This window comes from Rhinatrema bivittatum, chromosome 4 (genome assembly GCF_901001135.1).
Source record: "Rhinatrema bivittatum chromosome 4, aRhiBiv1.1, whole genome shotgun sequence".
NCBI lineage: Eukaryota > Metazoa > Chordata > Amphibia > Gymnophiona > Rhinatrematidae > Rhinatrema > Rhinatrema bivittatum.
In genome coordinates, this window is record NC_042618.1 from 397,644,625 (window position 1) to 397,667,000 (window position 22,376).

Sequence of the window (22,376 nt, forward strand, 5' to 3'; positions counted from 1 at the left end):
GAACTTGGTGGTCGGTGAAACAGATAAGTGTGGGAGCTTTCTGGGCAGACTGGATGGGCCGTCGTTTCTATGTATGAAATGTATGCATGATTAGAGCAAATTCCTGAGATGAATGAGACAAGTTCACGTAGGTGTTCCATTCTATGAAAAGCTTACAATCTGTTTATATTCAATGTATAGTAGTGTTTCCTCAACGTTTCCGTTCAGTACCCACTTTTGAGTTATAATATAAGCACAGACTCTGTCACAAAATAGGAAGACTGTAAAACTGAAATCACGTGTTGCTTTCACACCATTAATGAAGATTGCATGTGTGCTCAAATAACTTGTATTGTTCTGCTGTTTAGTATGTGTGATTTTCCTGGTTGAATGAGCACATTGGGAGACTTAGGATCTGATTCATTAAGATTTTTCTTCTCACCTGTTTCTGTAGGAAAAAAGCTTATTGATTCCAGCTCTTTGTCATACCCTCCACTGCACGTCTCCAGAGCAATCTATGGAAGCCACCTTGTTGCAAAATTTTATGATATGGCTACCGTAGTGTATTGGGAATAGAAGTCATAGTGAATAGTGACTTTTCAATGCTACAGTTTAATGGGATGTGACAGAATGTTGCACATTTGATTGAATTAAATAGTATGGGGAACATTGTAACTATATAGTACATGGTGCAACCAAACTGCCACCTTCACTCAGAAAAGTTCTTTGCAGTACTGTATAAAATTATATTGGAAAAGGGTAAAAGACCTTAGGATGTTACAGCTTAAAAAGCTACATGAACATTCATCTCTTCCAGTCATTGTTCAGTGTTGCAATTTCCATTTTTTTCTTATTTTCAAATGGAATAAAATTCCAAACTTATCTTTTCTCAAGGCTACTTCAGTATTTCATAGCAAACAAGAAGTGCAGACAAACTCAGGAGCCGATGTTGTCCAGTGCTTCATGTTCTCACTGCTTCAGGAATTCATCTAGAATTAATAAAAAAAATTTTTTAAAAAAATCATTAGGTCTCATCTTAAACAAATGGTTAATGCACATTTCTCAAGAAAAAGACATTGCCCTCTAATCTTTATAAAAAATACATTTTCATATTAGACCTTCAGAGCTCTCACAAGTGATTTCAGAGACACTGACACATGCATATAGTGAGAGCAGCTCATTGCACATTGTTTAGAGAAGATGCATGAGTTTGCATCTGAAGTTTTTTGCTATCAATTGCATCAAATGGGATGTGAGGGGAGGAGACAGAGAAGTTTTTAATCAGATTAGAGCAAAAATGTATATATCGTTTAAACAATTTGGATCCTGATGAACTTCCATTGCAGAGTGGTCTGTGTTTTTTAATCGATTTTTCAAATATGCCTTATTTTTATTGGGTCTGTCGTTTTAAGTGGTCTTTAAGATCAAGTCGACTTTAAGCTCTGGCATCACTTCTGAGGTCTTACCTCTTTTTCAATAAAACTTTGTACAGTTTGTAATTCCTTCATTATCTATTTTTCTACATTGATTTAACTCTATCTGGTGCACCAGCAAATACATATTGCAAGAAAGATTTGAAGATTTTAGTAGGAGAGCCAATAGTCGAAGCCTTTTCCTCAGTGAAGTTTTGAATATTGCCTAACCTGTTAGCAGGTAAAAGTATCCATTATTAACAGCATGCATGCTTTTACTTGCGGATTCTGAAAGCATTCCTGGAGGCAGAGAGAGGCGCGCTATGCATGTAGATTTGCTTATTCAGACCTACCTATATAGTTTCTGATGGGAAAAATTATGCAGACACAATTTCTATGGGTATTTTTTCCCAGGGCAATAATGAAAGCCAAAATCTTTGTGGACTTTTGCTTTGTTTTTTGATGCATGCCCTGCAGGTAAAAGTACTTGTGGAATTTGCACTTATGTGGGCAGTTTTAATTATTGCACCCTAAGCTTCTAACATGCTGTCATTGCTATACTTGTTTATTTTCTGCTATGTTAAACTATAATCTATGCTTTTATCTCTAAAGGCTGAATGTTATGCTTTTTATTTCAGGGTATCTGGGGGCTGTATCGAGGTTACAAAAGCACAGTGCTAAGAGAGGTAAATACCAAGTTCATATTTCTTAATTACTTTTGAGCAAAGTATTGTGGCTGCCTTGTTAGTCCTCTTAAATATGTAGAATTAAGAATTATCAAACAATCTGTGGGTGATACCTTTTTATTGGACTAACTTAATACAGCTGTGATTAGCTTTTGAGACTAAGCCCCTCTTTATCAGAAGAGCTAACTCTTGAATGCTAGTCACAGCTGTACTGTTAGCCAATAAAAAAGGTCTTATCTACAACTTGTTTGTTGACCCTTACTGGAAGTTGTAAGATGCCAGACTGGCAAACTGAAGAGTAGTAAATCACCCAGGCCAGATGGTATACACCACAGGGTTCTGAAAGAATTAAAAAATGAAATTTCAGATCTATTACTAGTAATTTGTAACCTATCATTAAAATTGTCCATTGTACCTGAAGACTGGAGGGTGGTCAATGTAATCCTGATGTTTAAAAAGGGGCTGCAAGGGTGATCTGTGAAACTAGAGACTGGTGAGCATGACTTCAGTGCTGGAAAAATTATGGAAACTATTCTAAAGAACAAAATCACAGAAAATTAGATAGACATGGTTTAATGGGACCAGCCAGCATGGATTTACCCAAGGAAAGTCTTGCAATAGTCCAAAACAAATAAAAAGGAACGCATGCATGATTGTTTTAAAATCTTTAGCAAGAAAGTATTGCAGCAATGTTCTAAATTTTAGAAAGCCTCTTCTTATTACCCCACATAAATGACATTGCAGATTAAAAGCTGTGTCAAATACCACCCCCAAATCATGAGCAACTTTGAAATACCTCCCCAGACAACATCTTCATTGGGCCCCTTGCTCCACACTTGGACTGAGCTCCCAATATGACCCACCTCCGCCTGACTTCAGTGCCTGGAAAAATAGTCGAAACTGAATAAAATCACAATACATTTAGACAGACATGGTTTGATGGGACCCAGCCAACATGTATTTACCCAAGGGAAGTCTTGCCTCATAAATCTCCTACATTTTTTTGTAGGGGTGAATAAACATGTGGGCAAAGGTGAACTGGTAGATGTGGTGTATTTGGATTTTCAAAAGGCGTTCGACAAAGTCCCACTTGAGAGGCTTCTAAGAAAACTAAAAAGTCTAGAGATAGGAGGTGATGTCCTTTTGTGGATTATAAATTGGTTGAAATACAAAAAATAGAGAGTAGGATTAAATTGTCAGTTTCACAGTGGAAAAAGGTAAACAGTGGAGTGCATCAGGGATCTGTATTTAGACCGGTGCTTTTTAATATATTTATAAATGATCTGGAAAGGGGGTATGACGAGTGAGGTGATCAAATTTGCGGATGACACAAAATTATGCAGAGTAGTTAAATGTCAAGCGGATTATGATAAATTGCAGGAGGATCTTGTGAGACTGGAAGATTGGGCTTCCAAATGGCAGATGAAATTTAACATGAAAAGTACAAAGTGCTGCATATAGGGAAAAATAACCCTTGCTGTAGTTACACAAAGTTAGGTTCTATCTTAGGAGTACCACCCAGGAAAGAGATCTAGGCGGCCCAGGGTTCTGTGGTAATCCAAAAAAGCAAACAATGTTTGGAATTATTAGGAAGGGAATGGAAAATAAAATCTAGGATGTCATAATACCTCTGTAATGCTCCATGGTGAGACCACACTTTGAATGCTGTGTGCAATTCTTTTTACTGCATCTCAAAAAGGATATAGCTGCAGTGGAGAAAGTGCAGAGAAGGGTGTCCAAAATAAGGGGCATGGAACAGCTGCCTTATGAGGAAATGCTAAAGAAGTTAGGGCTGTTCACTTTGGAGAAGAGATGACTGAGGGGGAATATGATAGAAGCCTACTAAATCATGAACGGATTTGAACAAGTTAATGTAAATCTGTTATTTACTCTGTCAGATATTAGAAGGTCCAGGGGGTACTCCATGAAGTTAGCAAGTAGCTCCTTTAAAACAAATCGAAGAAAATTCTTTTTCACTCACCGCATAGTTAAGCTCTGGAATTCATTGCCAGAGGATATGGTTACAGCAGTTAGTGTGACTGGGTTTAAAAAAGGTTTGGATAAGTTTCTCGAGGATAAGTCCATAAATTACTATTACGGTAATTAATAAGCAATAGTAGCTTATGATCTATCTAATGTTTGGGTACTTGCCAGGTACTTGAACTTGGATTAGCCACTGTTGGAAACAGGATACTGGGCTTAATGGACACTTGGTCTGACCCAGTATGGCATTTCTTATGTTCTTAGGTTCACTTTATATTGACTTATCGAAATCCTATCTGAAAGCTCTACAGCTTTTATTGAATGCAGCAGCTAGAATAATAGCGGGTTTTCCCTTGTTGGCTCATATTACTCCTATTTTAAAGGAGCTACATTGGCTGCCTGTGGAGTTGCAAATTAATTTATAGTAAGAATTTTAAACTTCATTGTCCATATTTTATCCGGTTCAAGGGCAAACACTACTAATAATGTAGCGTGACTCTCAATATTACATTGAGTCTTATAGAAAATCGGTCAAATTTTCTAATGTTTACTTGTATAGAGGAATTATTTTGATTTTCAATAGATCTTACAAGAATATAGAACGCTTTTGTTATAGGGGGAATAGCCTCGAGATACCTTAAGGGTCTCAGCATAAAATTTCCTTAACATATCAGTGGGAGTGATAGTTGATGATTTAGGGAAATTTAATACCTTAAGTTTAATCTTCTAGAGTAATTCTCTAAAATTTCTAATCTGCGTGAGTTGGTCTCTTGACCTTTTATCAATGCCAAATCAGTTTTCCCCCAAATTCTCACAATGCTTCTCCAATTTAGTTAAAGATTCAATATTTTTCTTAATAGCAGTGTCATGCCCCTGAACCTGAGAATGAATCATGCCAACAGATTTATTTATATTTTCAATTTTAACCCCTAAAGAGGCTTCTAGGCCTTTTATTGCAGTCCACAGTGTTTCCAGGGTTATCACCGATGGTTTCTCAGGCATTGTTCTTTCGGGCTTCAGAGAAAAAGTTTCTGGGCCAACAAATTACAATATTTATGGATCTCGCCAAACCTACACAGACGAGACGAAAAGCATTCCTATTGAAAAAACAATGTGTATTAGATTTAGGTGCTACTTTTTTGTTGCAATATTCTTGCAAATGTTTGATAAAATTAGGTTCCACTAAATATATTTTCTTTGATCCAGATCAACTGGAAGGTTTCTTACAGAATAGGATAACCCCTATAAATATTTCTTCATAAATGTATTATCACAAGTGTTTATTGGGATAAGAAAAATTGTGGATAATTGATTAAAATACTGGTTTATTTCCTAATCTCTTAATAAGCATATTAACAGTCCCCAGTTGAGGTCTCTTTTGAACTGTTTCCTAGTTTATTGTAAGTAAACAAGAAATTGTTATATTCTTCTAACTGTTCAATATTTCATTTAAGTCAATGTTGTTAGCTATAAATTGTAAAACTTTGAAAATAAGTTTAAAATTCTTTTTTTTTTTTTTTTTAAATTCTTTATCGTGCTTTACAAGGAGAAGGACCATTGTATATCAGGAATTTATTAAAACCATAGGGGCAGATTTTAAAACATACACGTGGGTGTACATTTGTGCACCCGACCAGGCGCGCACAAATGTACGCCCGATTTTATAACATGCGCATGCAGCCGTGGGCATGTTATAAATCAGGGGTCGGCGCGTGCAAGGGGATGCACAATTGTGCACCTTGCGTGCGCCAAGCCGCACTGCCTTCCTCCGTTTCCTATCCCCCAGCCCACCCCACCTTCCCCTAACTCTCCCACCCCCCAGCCCTAAGCTAAACCCCCCTAAAAAATGTATCTTACCTAGTTACGCCTGCCTTGGGCAGGTGCAAGTTGCGTGCGTCGGCCAATGGCCGGCCCGCAATCCTGGGCACAGCAGCAAATGGCCGCTGTGCCTAGAGGCTCCGGCCCCGCCCTGCCCACGCCCCTGCCCCTTTTTTCAAGCCCCGGAACTTACATGCGTCCCGGGGCTTTACTTGCACTGCCGGGCCTTTTGAAAATCTGCCCCATACTGTCCAACACGTGCATTACATTCGGAGAACCAGCTATTTTTGGTAACTTCTTTAGCCAAAGCAACTCTGTTGCAAGAGACCACACACTCTGCCTTTACTTTTGCTGCTCCTTTGCTTTGGCATGCCCTTCCATTGGAGTTGCATGAAATCATAGATTACAAGGGTTTTAGGAAAGCATTGAAGACATATTTGTTTAGACTTGTTTTTAATTGAGATGACTTTTGTTTCTAATCTTTTAATGCTTAATTGCTTTTTCTGTATTTTCTGTATTTGACACTGTTGTAATCCGCTTAGAACAAAATGTTTTGGTAAGGATGCAGAATAGAAATTATTGTAAATAAATAAATACTGTTGGTATTAAGGCAAGACTTAGTCTGCAAAAAATCATTATTCTTTTACTGTAGCAATTCTTTATATAGTCTCTTTTATTTTTGTGGATTGGTTTAAATTGTTACCTTATAAAAATATAATATCAATTATTCATATTACTTTTTTATGTAGTCTATAAAAGTTGTTAAATTTACAGTGTTGAGAACTCCTAACTTGAACAGTCAGCTGTTTCCTTATATTTCCCAAAAAACATTTTCTGTAAAGACCTTGTACAAACTTGTATATACTCACTCTTGTATAATACTAATTATTATCTTCTAAAATCCCCCAGATTTCCATGTAATAAACTGAGGACATGCACCCAAAACATTCAGGGCAAATGGCCAATGTTATGAAAAGTTGACATTCTGACAACTCTGCCACCAACAGCAGATGTGCTTACATTTGAAGGAATAAAAAACAAAAGTGGGAATATAATAATGCCTCTGTAGCAATCCATGTTGCAACCATACCTTGAGTATTGTGTGCAGTTCTTTTCATAACACCTTAGAAAAAAGCGCTAGAGAAAGTAAACTGAAGCAACAAAAATGATTATGAGGTTGGATCGGCTCTCTTAAGAAGAAATGCTAAACATGTTAAGGTTCTTCAGCTTGGAAAAGAGATGACTTAGAGGGGATATGATAAGAGTTTTAAAATTATGTAGAATGGAACAAGTTGATAGAGAGCGATTGATTATACAATGAAATAGTACTAGAAGCAGGGGACATGTCCTGAAATTAAAAGATAGCAGATTTAAAACAAATTTAAGAGAACATTTTTGCACTCAGTGAACAATTAAGTCATGCACTTATTGCCAAAAAAATGTGATTAAGGCTAGCAGTACAACGGTGTTTAAAAAAAAAAAAAAAAAAGTATGGCGAAGTTTCTAGAAGACAAGCCATGAAGGGTAAAAGGGAGGCTAATTAACTAGGGGGGGTTAGGAAGTCCTATCCTTTATCTGGGCGAACTGGGAACTAACTGGGGGGAAACTGGTAATTGTGTTGGCATGCGTCTACTAAAATCTCTTCACTTAAGTGGTAGCATGCACATCCTTATTAAATTGTGCATATATACACCTGTACAGCCTATTTTGTACCATGCACACACATACGCACGTATGTTATAAAATGGTCGTGTCCTTTGGTGCAAACCGGCATGTGCGCGTACATGTGCATTTACATATGCACGTAAGAAGTTACCAGCATAGATTGCCTTTTTTTCATCTTTGTGCATACTTTTCCAGCTAAATTTGACTTTCAGAAAAAGCAGGTGCAATTCACTGCTCCATAACGCATGGTCTGTTAGCCACATGGAGGGAGAGACAATTTTCAGCCATCCAATTAATGTGTGTAAATCATTTTGAAAACTAACCTATAATTGACTACCTTATTACTAGTTCATTTTGTCTGGTTCAGATTTTTTTGTTAAGCAGTACTTTCCTAAATATTTCCAGCAGTATTCTCTTCTGATAGATTTATTTTCTTTATTCTAAAACTATACACAGATGGGTTAACTTTGCTCAGCACCAGAAGACATGATGGGTCATGAGAAGTATGTCACATCTGCATTTATTTAAAAAAAAAAATTGTATCCTGCTCTATCCAAAGTCCTAGGTGGGTAAATGCAAGCACATAATAAACAACCAAAAATAACAAAACAAGAGATACAAAATACAGTAAAAACATAAAAATCCACTACCTGATTGCTAGCGGCACATAATTGGACACCAGTGATGCAGGAAGCCTAGAAATTCAAAGCTTTGATGTGAAATAAGTTTCCAACACTTAATTGACAGCTATTCCAAAAGCCTGATTGAACAATATAGCCTCCAAATGTTTTCTGAAGATCAGAGCAAATATAGTTGCCCTTAATGAGTTGGTCATGGAGTTCCAAAATTGTGAACCAGTGACTGAAAACATCTTCTCATGAGACTTGGCCAATCTAACCAGATGGACTGAGGATACATCCCATAAATTTTGCTAAGATGATCTTAAATTACATACAGGCTTAGTATTTTTGATGATGATGAAGAATTTGATGTAGGGTACCAGGAAAAGTTTGTTGCTTAAGTTTCTGAATGATTCCAAATGTGTTATATATTTTGGATGGCAATGACACCTGTGTTTTTGAAACACAACCTCCAGCATAGCTTTACCCTGGACTTATTTTCTGGCTCACTAAACACATGTTAGTCATTCAGATTTCATCTGGAAGAAAGAAAAAAGGGCAACAAACCTTTTTTATTTCTCTGAGGGGTTCTGAATAAATGAATACATTTTAGGTGCCACAGAAAACTGATTTTGCATACCAACAAATAGATAAAATGCACAGTTACAACGGGATGCTATTCTCTTTAAAATTCATTTTGACATATGTCAAGATGGTAATTAATTTCTAGGCTGCTGTCTTAGCCCAATATGTGACCTTGCTGAGATATCTTTGTTTACTCAAAATGGCATTACTTTGTTGAAAATTTAATTGGGGTCTTTTCCATTATGTACATTCATAAAAGAACCTTCAAAACTGATTTCTCATGAAATATTGCTTTTCTGGGCTATCTGTCCTATAGAATGAGAACAAATTATTGATGAATGAAATAAGGTTTCTTTGCAAAATGAAATAAATCAAAAGTGATTTTTTTGTTTAGAATGTTTGTTGGTGTGTTTTTTTTTCTTAAACTGTGTAATATCCTTTGCATTTTGTGGTACTTTTACTACTTTCAATCATTTGTATAGCACTACTAAGTGTTCGTAGTGGTATTCAGATACAGTTACATTAGAGACAATCCCTGCTTTGTGGCTCTTACAATCTAGTCAAGGCAGACAGACAAGACAAATAAGAGTGTTTGAGGAGAACCAGGTATGGAGGCTTTTCTTTGCAGTGATCAGATATCTATGGCACTGTGTGGCCAGAGAAGAGACTGATGCTAATCTCTGGCTGGATTTTCATGCACTTTTTTATTTATATACAACAGAAAAGAAACAGCTCCTCACAGCTTTGCAATTTATAAACAAAGAAGTATTAGAACACTTAGTCTTTCGATCTGGGCCTTCTCTATGTTCCTTCATTCCCTGGGGCCTCCTATTCCTTCCTGGGCCCAACTAGATATACAACGTCCCAGCAGGCTTCACCCAGACCATAATTCCCTGTTGTCTGAGGCTTAAAGTGGACCAGACCAGATCTCTAGATCCGGTCTTTTAAAATATTCTGGTGTTTTCTTGTGTGTAGTCCACATATCCTTCCCTTCAGCTCAAACTTCTTAGGTTGAACACTTGTCCTTACTAAGGGTTTACTCCCAAGAAACCCCACATTTCTCTCTTCAATCCCTGCCCTTAACATGGTTAAGGCTTCCCCTCCCCAAGTCATTTGAAAAACCGCTCCAGAGTTAATTGAGTGCCTGCTGTTCCCCTTTGGCTCGACTGCCCATAAGCTGACCCCACAAGATTTTAAACTGCGAACGATCATGCCCAAAAACCACTCGATAAGGGAGCTTGGGAAATACTCCCGCTTCCATAACAGTTTGTCTTGTTGGTGTTGTCAGTAGAACCTGACTGGTGGGGTACTGCTTTCTGTCGCCATGTACACAGATTAGTATCTCCTTTTTCTCAATGATATTTTCTATCTTGATCAGGTTCTGTTACATCCTGAGTCTACCAGGGCTCGGGTGGGAACTTCATTCATCTCCACAAATTCCTTTAGTTTCTGATGTGGGTTATCTACCAAGTTACTACTTTGAAGATTTGTGAGAGTGTTTGCCAATTCACATTTCTACTTTTCATTCTCATTCAGGGGGTCACCATCCGCAACCTACACCTTCTTGTGTTGTTCCGCTAGCTTGCGCTTCTACTCTGGGTCTTCAAGCTATAGGCAGTCTTTGTCCATGTGGTCCTTTGTCTTACAATATAAGCATGCCCCAGAGGTGGTTCCTTGTTAATTTTACCTGTTCTTCCCAAGGGCTATTCCTTTTCTTCATTCCATATGGGCAATGTTCTTCCTCATGTCCATTCCCTGCATAAAGGGCACAGAAGGAGAAAGTATCTATCCCTTTATTACTGATAATTATTTTATCTTTTCTGTTTTCTAGCTTGCATGATCACTATGATTTTGGCGGCTATACCTCAGCTGGCATGCAGAGTAGTTGTTTTATGAATATATTTTATCATTATCTTTTATTTTATTGTATTTCATGGGCATGTCTAAATGATTGTTTTATTATAAATCGCCAAGAGCCTTTGTGCATATGACAATTCATAGATTTTAATAAACTATAACGGTCTCTCTGAAACCCTCTTTTTCTTTTGACATGAGGATCGATCTTGCTTTGGAGACTTTGCTGTGTTAATGTAGATTTTAGCCTCTATTGCTGGCTATATCATCATGTTGATGTTTATTGCTTCACTTCGATTATACTGATTGTCTCTGGCCAAGTGACCTTTCCTTCCACAGTTGAAGCAGATAGGAAAGGTTGTGGCTTGCGGACTGGGTCCTGACCCTGAGCTATCTACGTCTGAGGTCTGTTGCGGGGATCCTCCTCTCATTATTGCGCTATGGAGTTTGTGCAGGCTGCCTTTCAAGGCTGCAGACCAGGTCAGGCATTAATTGGGCCTGGTGGAAGGTATCTGTCACTTCTAATGCTTTTTCAAAAGTGAATACTGGGTGCCAACAAACCCAATTTCACATGGACTGTAGGTTTCTGAAGTACTCTCTGCCTTTCCAGGATAGTGTTGTGGGAACGTGGGTAGCAATCCCATCTCTGGGTTTTCTTGTGCCCCGACACAGCTGCAGAGGAGCTCTGGCAAGCACCGAGGCAGGTGAGAGGTGCCCCAGCATGGGCTGAAGATGTAGGATCGATGGCCCTGACCACAGCCGAACCTGTACACAGTAGAGAAAGACCCAAACAACACAATGTTGGTCTCTTGAGTGGTCCTCAAACTACAACAAGCCCTTTCTGACCTGCCCCACGGAGCAGCAACTGCGACAGGGCGGACAGTGGTCGAAGGATGAGGACATCAAATGAAGTCTTGAAGTGAGACGTGACTCTGGATACGTGGAGTGGAATAACACTCAGGATACATGGAGTGAGACAAGGATGAAGACTTGAAAGACTGAGACGAGACTCAGGGTAATCCAACGAAGAGATGCAGAGTTGCAGGCTAAGACGAGCCTAGGTTATACAGAGGACTGAGACGGAGTCACAGGATTTCTGAAGTGGTACTGCCACATCATGCGCCCTACACTACCAAGCAAGGCAGGTCATGGACCACGCAACACGTGCCCTACACTACCAAGTAAGGCAGGTTGCGGACCATGCTAGAGGTCTCCCAAGACAGTTATTTGAAAAGGACATGAAGGCTTCAACAAGTCCTGAACCGAGATGCACTGGTCCGGCCAATTAAGGCAAGACACAACTGCCAGGGACAGGAAAGGCAGAGTTCATATCAAGACGGAGGCAGGTGCAAGAGGCTCCGAAGATCCGGACAGGATTGGGAAGAGAAGATTAAAACCGGGGTTCCAGCATAGGAAGCCCTCAGGGTCCAGGGACTCAGAGTATGGACGCTGATGCTAGGAGAGATAAAAGTCGGATTCTTCTTGGAGGCTTACGCTGCCCAGAGAACATCTGAAGTGGAGATCTGAAGAACAGAACATCAGCAGATCTCACGAGATGAGGAATGGAAACATCAGGACAACTGGAACTGACTAGACGAAGACGCAGGGTCGGACAAGAGACCATACGAAGATAAAGACGGGACATGGAATTCCAACGAAGAACATGGAACAGAGTGCCTTGAGAAGCTGGATTGCAGAGAAGTCCTAAGGAGGACTGGCTCCTTGAGAAGGCAAGGTTGAAGTGAAGACTGGACCTTTTTATACTGCAGAAGAGGAACCTCCCTTGATGATGTCAAAGGTGCACCCTCCCACGCTGTCTCTTTAAGACTGGAAGGAAGATGCAGCCTCGCTCTCTAGGGGGCAGGCAGGAAGTGCAGGACCACGTACAGCGGCCCTGCAGCACAGGAAGACGCCGAAGTAGAGCTGGAGCAGGAGGCAGGCCCCGAGGTGGAAGGGCAGCTTCCAGGCCGCTGAAGGTGGACTAAGGTTGGCCTCTGGCATCAGGCAAGGCTGGGGTGAAGGCCTTCTCCCCACAGAGGGCTCAGGTAAGGTCGGTGGCCTCCAGGCCACATAGAGAGTAGCGATGTGGCTCTAGCCGCGTGAGGAGCGGGATGTGGCCTCCGGGCAGCTCAGGAGGAAGTAGCGCGGCTCCTGCTGTGAGTGAGTTGCATTGGCGGCCTCCTGGCTGCTTGAGGTGCCAAAGCGCAGCTCCGGCCATGTGGCAATACTTCAGCGGCCTCCAGGCAGCTTGAGATGCGATAGTGCGGCTCCAGCCGCGTGATAAAAGTGCCGGTGGCCTCCCGGCTGCTTGGAGTGAAATAGCATGGCAGTGGGGCCATGGGTCGGCAGCGCTGACGGCGTCTCCATGCCACATGAAAAGAGCATGGACGGCCTCTGGCCGCAGGAGAAGCGGAGAAAAGGGTGGAGAGTCTGCCTGTGGCTCCTGCTACAGGCCAGTTCATAACAGTTAGTGGTTTTCACTTCTGCATAGGTGGCCCTTCCATCTGGATTAGCCTCTTGAAAGGCCGCTTGGCATTTGCCAGGTATGTGTTCCAGTTGGTTTCTGGCCAATCTGTCAAGTGGGCAGTCCTTTCAAAGTTGATCTGGAAGATCTCTGGGTTCTCCCCATCTTCGCAGTTACTATTCATACCCTCATTCATAATTTTCCTTCACCGTGGATTGCAGCAACACTGAAAATTTATACTCCGTCCAGAACTTTATGCTCCTCCAGTCAGTGCCTTCTAGATACTTCTTCTCCTTGGTCAAGTTCATCTTGAAGAGACTAGGGAATGTGCTTTCTCCATTGCCGGTCTTTTTTTAATGGAACTTCCTCCCAAAAGAGATAAGAACAATAGCAGAACTAAGGTTTCTTCAGAAAGCTTTTAAAACCTATTTATTTCAGAAGGCATTTTCCATTTGAGCACTATAAAGTCATCTATATTGACAAAATTGTGTTTGATTTTTGTCATTGTTGATGGATTCTTATGTAATTTTATTATGTTTTCTTGAACCCCACCCTGAATGTAGGAAGGGTGAGTAATATTTTAAAATAAAATAAATAAAAAATGTAGAGAGTCAATAATGAAGAGTCCAAAAAATTAAACTGACAATATAGAGAGAGAAATCATAGCAAAGGAATCACCAATAATTCAGAAAATCACCAATAATTAATTAAAGCGGGATGTCAGCAAGCCGAGAAAATTTGTCATGCATTCCTCAAAGCTTATATCACTGAAAAGGTGGAGGTAGACTACCCAGTCTTCTCGGTCATTCATCCCACACACAGTCAATGTGATAACGACAAGCTTTTTTGTTTTTAATGCAGTTTAAAAGACAATCATCACAGTAAGTCCAAATAATGTTAGCAAGCAGATATATGAAACAGTGTGAACCCACAATAACCCCATCAACTGATGTTTCAGCATTATCCTTCGTCAGGGGGAATATAAAAGCAAACTTATCTGGCCCTGTGCTTCCACTCAGACGGTCCATCTCACTCACTCCATGGAAATGGGTATATATATAGAGAACTTTAAATAAAACAAAACCCCCCTGCCAAGCCGTAGTGTTACTTCCTGAAGAAACCTTCCGGCCATGTCATGTAAAAGGAAAAACAAAAGCAACCAGGATTCCCTGTTCTCTGGGAGTTAAGGTGTTCTGGGCCAGATCTCTGGATCTGGTATTCTGGGATTTTCTTTTGTATACACCTTCATAAGGCATTCATGTTAAATATAAACCATTTTAAACAGAGTGGGTTAGTGGTTAGAGCAATGGACTGAGAACCAATGAAACCAAGCTTCAAATCTCACTTCCCCAATGGGCAAGCCTTGGGCAAGCAACTTTATCTTCTATTGCCTCAGGTACTCATTTAGGGCCTGATTTTCAAAAGCATTTACATGCTTAAAACTGGGTTTTACATGTATAAATGCATTTTATCTGTGTTAGTGGATTTTTGAAAATTGCTACCATATATGCCATTAAAACAATAGAGGTAGATCTTAAATAAGTATGCACAACCGGCGCAAAATCGGCAGCCTGCGCGCGCCGAGCCGCACAGCCTGCCTCCGTTTCCTCCGAGGCCGCTCCGAAATTGGAGCGGCCCCGGAGGGAACTTTCCTTCCGCGTCCCCCCACCTTTGTTGTGCAAGTTACGCCTGCTTGAAGCAGGCGTAACTTGCGCGCGCCGCCTCAGCATCCCCCGGCACAGGCCGCAGTGCCGGGGGACTTGGGACCACCCTCCTGGCCAGCCCCCGAACCATCGCCACACCCCCGGACCCGTCCCAGACCGCCCCCTGCCGCCCCTTTTATGAAGCCCCGGGACTTATGCGCGTCCCGGGGCTTTGCTCGCGCTGGCGGCCTATGCAAAATAGGCCGCCAGCGCGAGTGCCCTGTTCGCGTAAATCCGGCAGGATTTACGCGCACAGGGCTTTTAAAATCTAGCCCATAGGTTTTATTCAAGTTAAGTGCATTTATTGCTGGTAAGTGGCTTTTGAAAGTTGCTATGATAGTATGTTACATTTACATGTGTAACTCCTTTGAAAATTCACCTGATAGAATATAAGCTTTTTGTACCTGAATTCTAAAAATGCTGCAAACCACCTTAGGCATTATTTGGACAGGCTGGCTAAAAAACCCCCAAATTAAATAAAATGTTTAAAAAAAAAAAAAAAAATCAAGTTACTTCACTTAAGTTTAATATAAGTGAAATATAAGGTTAACATAATGTGGTCCTGACTGTTCCTGATCTTATAGTTTGAATGAAAAGATTAAATGCTTCCTCCATGTAAGGTCTGTTCTTTTGTCATTTTCTCCCTTTTAAGTGCTCGCACTCTCATGTCCTCCCAATTCTCCCTTCACATTTTCCCACCCCTCCAGCCCCTTTGTTTGATTGGATAAGTTCTTGGAGGAGAGGTCCATTACCTGCTATTAATTAATTAAGTTGACTTAGAAAATAGCCACTGCTATTACTAGCAACAGTAACATGGAAAAGACTTAGTTTTTGGGTCCTTGCCAGGTTCTTATGGCCTGGATTGGCCACTGTTGGAAACAGGATGCTGGGCTTGATGGACCCTTGGTCTGACCCAGCATGGCATGTTCTTACGTCGTTCTTACCATCCTTTTTCCCCATTTATTTATTGCCCTCTCCCATGCTGCCTGCATTTATTGATTTATAACCCGCTGATCCGCAAATCTCAGCGGGGCACAAAAGTACACAATTAGTCTTCAACACCAAACTGTAGAAATTTTAGAATACTTACATTAAAATTAGGTTAAAACCAATCATTATCAATCAATATTTACCCCATCCTGGCGTCGTGCATGCCATTGAATCTCCTCAGAATCCTCCAATCTATAAATAAATAAGAGGTTTGCTTATGCCTCATTAAAAAGTTAAGTTTTTAACATACTGAGGCCTGGATTTATCAAAATGCACTAAATATCGCATGCGATAGAAAAAGGGGTGTGTTTTATCGTAATAGGCAGTTTATCGCAATTTGCACTACTACCTATGTGAAGCGCTTTGCGATAAGTGCCAGAATTGTTGTATTTCCTACATACAACCACTGGGGGGGAACCATGTTTAAGCTCCTGGAGAGCCAGCCAAGCTATCAGGGCCCTCCTGGGGAGAGAGAGGTAGAGAGAGAGCCATAATGCCCTCACACTAGAAGGGTATTTATATCTCTATGGGAGGTCCAACTAGTAACTCGAGGTGAGGTTTAGGTATTAGTGTAGGGGATAGGGGCCACTTTGACATTCAAAGTGAGATGTATGAACAGAACAGTGCTCTCACCCAAAGATGAGATTTGTGCAATGTTTTCGCAACCTAGCTTGATGGACTTCTACCTGGGTAACATCAAGCTAGGTTGAGAGAGAACATTGCACAAATCTCAACTTTGGGTGAGTTTCCTCACTCCGAAGGTCATCAAATCTTCACAAGAGAGCACTGTTCTGTTCGTACGTCTCACTTTGAATGTCAAAGTGGCCCATAACCCCTACACTAATACCTAAACCTCACCTCGAGTGACTAGGTGGGCCTCCCATAGAGATATAAATACCTATCAAGTGTGAGTGCATTATGGCTAGTCTTTCTCTCTCTCCCTCTTCCTCTCCCCTGGGGCCCTGATAGCTTGGCTGGCTCTCCAGGAGCTTAAACAGTATGTGCGAAAAACATCGCAACCATGATAAAGCCCTATCACATGGGATCGCCCCAAACATTATGGTGCTTTCGCATGCATTAAGGGTGTTTTTTGCATGCAAAAACGCCATATAGCACTTTGATAAATGACCCCCTGAGTAAATCTTTTATTCACTAGTCTCCATGTACTCCCTCCCAAGCTTTCCTTTGCTTGCTCACTCCTTTATGATTCTCCCCCCCGATTACCCGTGTATTTCATCTAAATGCGGCGTGTTGCTTGACAAGTAGCTAAACTCCATATTAGACTTCAATTATGCAGGAAGATCAGCTTCTTAATGTTCAAAACATTTATTTACAGAGCAATTCAAGAAAACATAGAAAACTTACAGTAAATGTTGAGATGAAATAAAAACAAATACTGCACAGATAATCCTTTGTTATAACTTCTAGTTCAAATATTGGTGTAAAAAAGGATAATGCTTCTATCAGTATTCAGAGCTAAGGGATGAGGTGTGTAGATCAATGGCTTACATCTTTGTCTAAGATGATTCTTCTTTCCGGCTGAAAGAGGGGACAGGTTCCCACGGTGTCCTGTGTTAAGAGCAAACCAATAGGAAAAAGCATACTCTTGAGTTAGAGAGTGCAGCTGGGAGGGGAGGAAGCACCTAATGGGGTGAGAGGAAAGTGACCACACTTCAATCCTGTGATTTATAGGATCTGAGATTGCAAGTGTCTTTCTAACAGGCCTGAGTGACTGATACTGCCGCAGGTCAGGAGATGGCAGCATGACACACACACTGCGTGACAGAACATCCTTCCTTCAACCTGGGATCTATCTTCCTACTGATGGCCTCTTTTATCTGCAAATTTGATTACCTCATTCATCGTATTCCTTTCCAGATCATTTATAAATATATTGAAAAGCACCGGTCCAAGGCACTCCACTGTTTACCCTTTACCACTGAGAATATTGACCATTTAATCCTACTCTCTGTTTCCTGTCTTTTGTTATTAAAGATTTTTATTGAAACAACAACAGAATGAAACCTACAAACCAGACCATACAGTCAGAAGGAGAAAGACACGTAATAAACGTCACTGATATGAAAACAAAACCGTTAACAGCTGTAGGTTGTACATCACATAATTGCAACACCAAGTTGTTCACTTTTAATGTGTGTAGTCCACCCCTCCCCCCACCCCCCCATGCTTCACAGTTACAAAGTAAGGTTTGAAAAGAATAGTATGAATGGTATCACACAATAGAGGATATATGAGCCGGTAGGGGTGCTCCCGAGATGAGTATAGAAGTCTAAAGATTTCCGCTTCAAATACAATATTTAAGTCAAAGTACCCATTGATACACTAGTGAGCCATTTTTGGTAAGGGTGCCAAATTGAGGTAAAGCGAGAAACTTTCTTATGTTTAAATGCTGTAATTTTGGATAATAAAAAGATCTTCTTCACTCTATGTTGAATGTCCTCTATCTTGGGAGTTCTAGTAGCTTTCCATAAGCGTGCTATCTCACAACGACTAGCAGTTGATATATACTGAACTAACTGATTGGAATCCTTCGAAAATCCTGGAGGTGCCTGACTGTTTCCTGTCTTTTAATCAGTTTGTAATCCATGAAAGGACATCACCATCTATCCCATGACTTTTTAGTTAACATAAGAACATGCCATACTGGGTCAGAACAAGGGTCCATCAAGCCCAGCATCCTGTTTCCAACAGTGGCCAATCCAGGCCATAAGAACCTGGCAAGTACCCAAAAACTACGTCTATTCCATATTACTGTTGCTAGTAATAGCAATGGCTATTTTCTAAGTCAACTTAATTAATAGCAGGTAATGGACTTCTCCTCCAAGAACTTATCCAATCCTTTTTTAAACACAGCTATACTAACTGCACTAACCACATCCTCTGGCAACAAATTCCAGAGTTTGTGTGTTGAGTGAAAAAGAACTTTCTCCGATTAGTTTTAAATGTGCCCCATGCTAACTTCATGGAGTGCCCCCTAGTCTTTCTACTATCCGAAAGAGTAAATAACCGATTCACATCTACCCGTTCTAGACCTCTCATGATTTTAAACATCTCTATCATATCCCCCCTCAGCCGTCTCTTCTCCAAGCTGAAAAGTCCTAACCTCTTTAGTCTTTCCTCATAGGGGAGCTGTTCCATTCCCCTTATCATTTTGGTCGCCCTTCTCTGTACCTTCTCCATCGCAATTATATCTTTTTTGAGATGCGGCGACCAGAATTGTACACAGTATTCAAGGTGCAGTCTCACCGTGGAGCGATACAGAGGCATTATGACATTTTCCGTTTTATTCACCATTCCCTTTCTAATAATTCCCAACATTGTTTGCTTTTTTGACTGCTGCAGCACACTGAACCAATGATTTCAATGTGTTATCCACTATGATGCCTAGATCTCTTTCTTGGGTGATAGCACCTAATATGGAACCTAACATTGTGTAACTATAGCATGGGTTATTTTTCCCTATATGCATCACCTTGCACTTATCCACATTAAATTTCATCTGCCATTTGGATGCCCAATTTTCTAGTCTCACAAGGTCTTCCTGCAATTTATCACAATCTGCTTGTGATTTAACTACTCTGAAGAATTTTGTATCATCTGCAAATTTGATTACCTCACTTGTTATATTTCTCTCCAGATCATTTATAAATATATTGAAAAGTACGGGTCCCACTACAGATGCCTGAGGCACTCCACTGCCCACTCCTTTCCACTGAGAAAATTGTCCATTTAATCCTACTCTCTGTTTCCTGTCTTTTAGCCAGTTTGTAATCCATGAAAGGACATCGCCACCTATCCCATGACTTTTTACTTTTCCTAGAAGCCTCTCATGAGGAATTTTGTCAAACGCCTTCTGAAAATCCAAATATTCTACATCTATCGGTTCACCTTTATCCACATGTTTGTTAATCCCTTCAAAAAAAATGAAGCAGATTTGTGAGGCAAGACTTGCCTTGGGTAAATCCATGCTGACTTTGTTCCATTAAACCATGTCTTTCTATATGCGCTGTGATTTTGATCTTTAGAATAGTTTCCACTGTTTTTCCCCGCACTAAAGTCAGGCTCACTAGTCTATAGTTTCCCGGATCGCCCCGGAGCCCTTTTTAAATATTGGGGTTATATTGGCCATCCTCCAGTCTTCAGGTACAATGCCTAATGGTTAATGATAGGTTAAAATTTTAACTAAAAGATCTGAAATTTTATTTTTGAGTTCCTTCAGAGCCCTGGGGTGCATACCATCCAGTCCAGGTGATTTGCTACTCTTTAGTTTGTCAATCTGGCCTACTGTACTTCCATTTTCACAGTGATTTCACATCTGACTCCTCATCCTTTAACCATCTCCGGAATCGGTATCTCGCCAACATTAGTAAACACAAGAGCAAAGAATTCATTTAGTCTTTCTGTAATGGCCTTATCTTCCCTAAGAACCCCTTTAACCCCTCTGTCATCTAATGGTCCAACCGATTCCCTCACGAGTTTCTTGCTTTGGATATATTTTTTAAAGTTTTTATTATTTTGTGTCTACGACCACCTTCTTTTCAAATTCTCTTAGCCTGTCTTCTCAATGTCTTACATTTAACTTGCCAATGCTTATGCTTTATCATATTTTCTTCTGATGGATCCTTCTTCCAATTTTGAAGGATTTTATTTTGGCTAAAATAGCCTCTTTCACCTCACCTTTTAACCATGCTGGTAATCATTTTGCCTTCCTTCCACCTTTCTTAATGCGTGGAAAAGATATGGACTGTGCTTCTAAGATTGTATTTTTAAACAATGTTCATGCCTGTTGTATACTTTTAACCTTTCAGTTGCACCTTTTCAGTTTTTTCTAACTGTTTTCCTCATTTTATCAGTTTCCCTTTTGAAAATTTAGTGTTAGAGTTGTAGATTTACATATTGTCCCCCTTCCAATCATTAATTCAAATTTGATCATATTATGATCACTGTTGCCAAATGGCCCCTCCACCGTTACCTCTCTCACCAAATCCTGCATTCCACTAAGAATGTGACAGAAGAGCTGCTGGAGGCCATGTGTTACAGCCCATGGAACCATGACACTGCAGAGCTTAAAGGCACAGGCAGGGCAGGCACCACTTTGCGTATGGCGCCCTGTGCAGCCACACAGGTCGCTCACACCAAAAGCCAGTCTTGCCTTTGGCCAGGAATCACAGACCATGATTCCTTCTGGAGCCTGGTACTCATGTCCATCTGCATATTTTGAAAAACTGTATTTTTTCCTACCTTATGATCTCAATTGGGATTTTCCTTTTGGGAAGCAATTGTAGAAAGTCTTCAGCAAATTTTTTTTTTAATATGAAGATAGTTAATTCTTTAATAGTCGTGATTCTGCAATGTGACAATAATTCATTGGACATACCATTTTGAAGACAACTTAATGGGTGGTGCAATTTTTTCTGCTGAGGATTCAGGAAAGCATTTTGAGCCTGATTTTAATTTGTGTGTAATTCACACTATTAACTATGACTAAACAGAACATCTGTCAAAATTCCATAATATGAACTTCATGGGAAAAATTGAGCTGTGTTCAGAGCTTTTCTAGTCAATTAATGTTGTGGACTTTTAACAGATGTCTTAAATATATTCTTTTATTAATAGGAATTTTATACAAATGGAGCCTCAAATCCCTTTCTAACCATATTATTTATTTCACCATAACACGTAAGTTGCTTCATTACATATCTTCATGGACACCTGAAGGAAAACTATCTCCTTAAGAACAAAACCAAAAGAAATATTGACCTAAGGAAATTAAAAAAAAAAAAAGTTTCCTTTTCCTGAAAAGAAAAGATTTAAAAAAGTTTTTCTTTTTCATCTCCATTGGAGCTCATCTTCGGATGGATTTTATATTTAACGTGTGTGGACTGGGTGCTACCATCTTCTGTATCTTTATGTTTAACCATTGCTGATATGACATCCAGTAGAGTAATGTGTTCTGAAAAATCTTTGTCAAGCAATTTGATTGTGTAAGAGTTTTTCTGAGTAGCACAATGAATAAAGTATAATTAAAATCAGAGCCAACCTTCTTGTGATTTCCCCATCTCACGTCCTCTCCTTTCTCCCTCTCTGAAGCTCAGTCAGGCTAGGAAATTTTTTTATGTTCGTTGTTTTTCTTTCATCTCTAGCATTAGTTTTTCTTCATTGTCAGGGTTTCTGGGCTCTGGCAAACCCACCCGGAGAGAGGCCGGGACTGCAAGGGAGGACTCTGTACAAGACGAGGGCTGGTCTTCTAAAAATTACCCAAACAGCAATAAAATATTTCAAAACAGCAAACACATCAAATAATGAAAACTAATAAGGATTAAAAAGAAATCTCCCACTCTCTATACCTGGAAAGGTTTGATTTCAAGTCTTTCTGAGATTGTTGTGGGTTTGGAAGGGGAGCGGTGCACATATTTTCTCCACTATCTCTTACCTACATGTGCGCACGCTCTCTCTCACGCATACATGCTTGCTGTCTCTCCCATATGCTGACACACTTTCTCTCACGCGCTCGTTCTCTCTCACACACCCACACGCACACACACTCTTTCTCTCATTCTCACACTCGCATGCTCTCTCATTCTCTCACATTCACA

General features: G+C 40.2%; 1 protein-coding gene across 6 annotated transcripts in view; it reads left to right on the forward strand.

The window, feature by feature from the left end:
• Positions 1 to 22,376, forward strand: part of SLC25A26 (solute carrier family 25 member 26) — a 373,630-nt gene that overhangs the window by 132,134 nt on the left and 219,120 nt on the right. For all 6 annotated transcript variants that reach the window (XR_003856626.1, XM_029601048.1, XM_029601046.1 and 3 more), the window contains one exon: positions 2,030 to 2,077. Coding sequence is in view for 5 of the 6 variants with exons in the window: in XM_029601048.1 (XP_029456908.1) it covers positions 2,030 to 2,077 (48 nt within the window). In the remaining variant the exon portion in view is untranslated. The remainder of the gene's footprint in view (positions 1 to 2,029; positions 2,078 to 22,376) is intronic.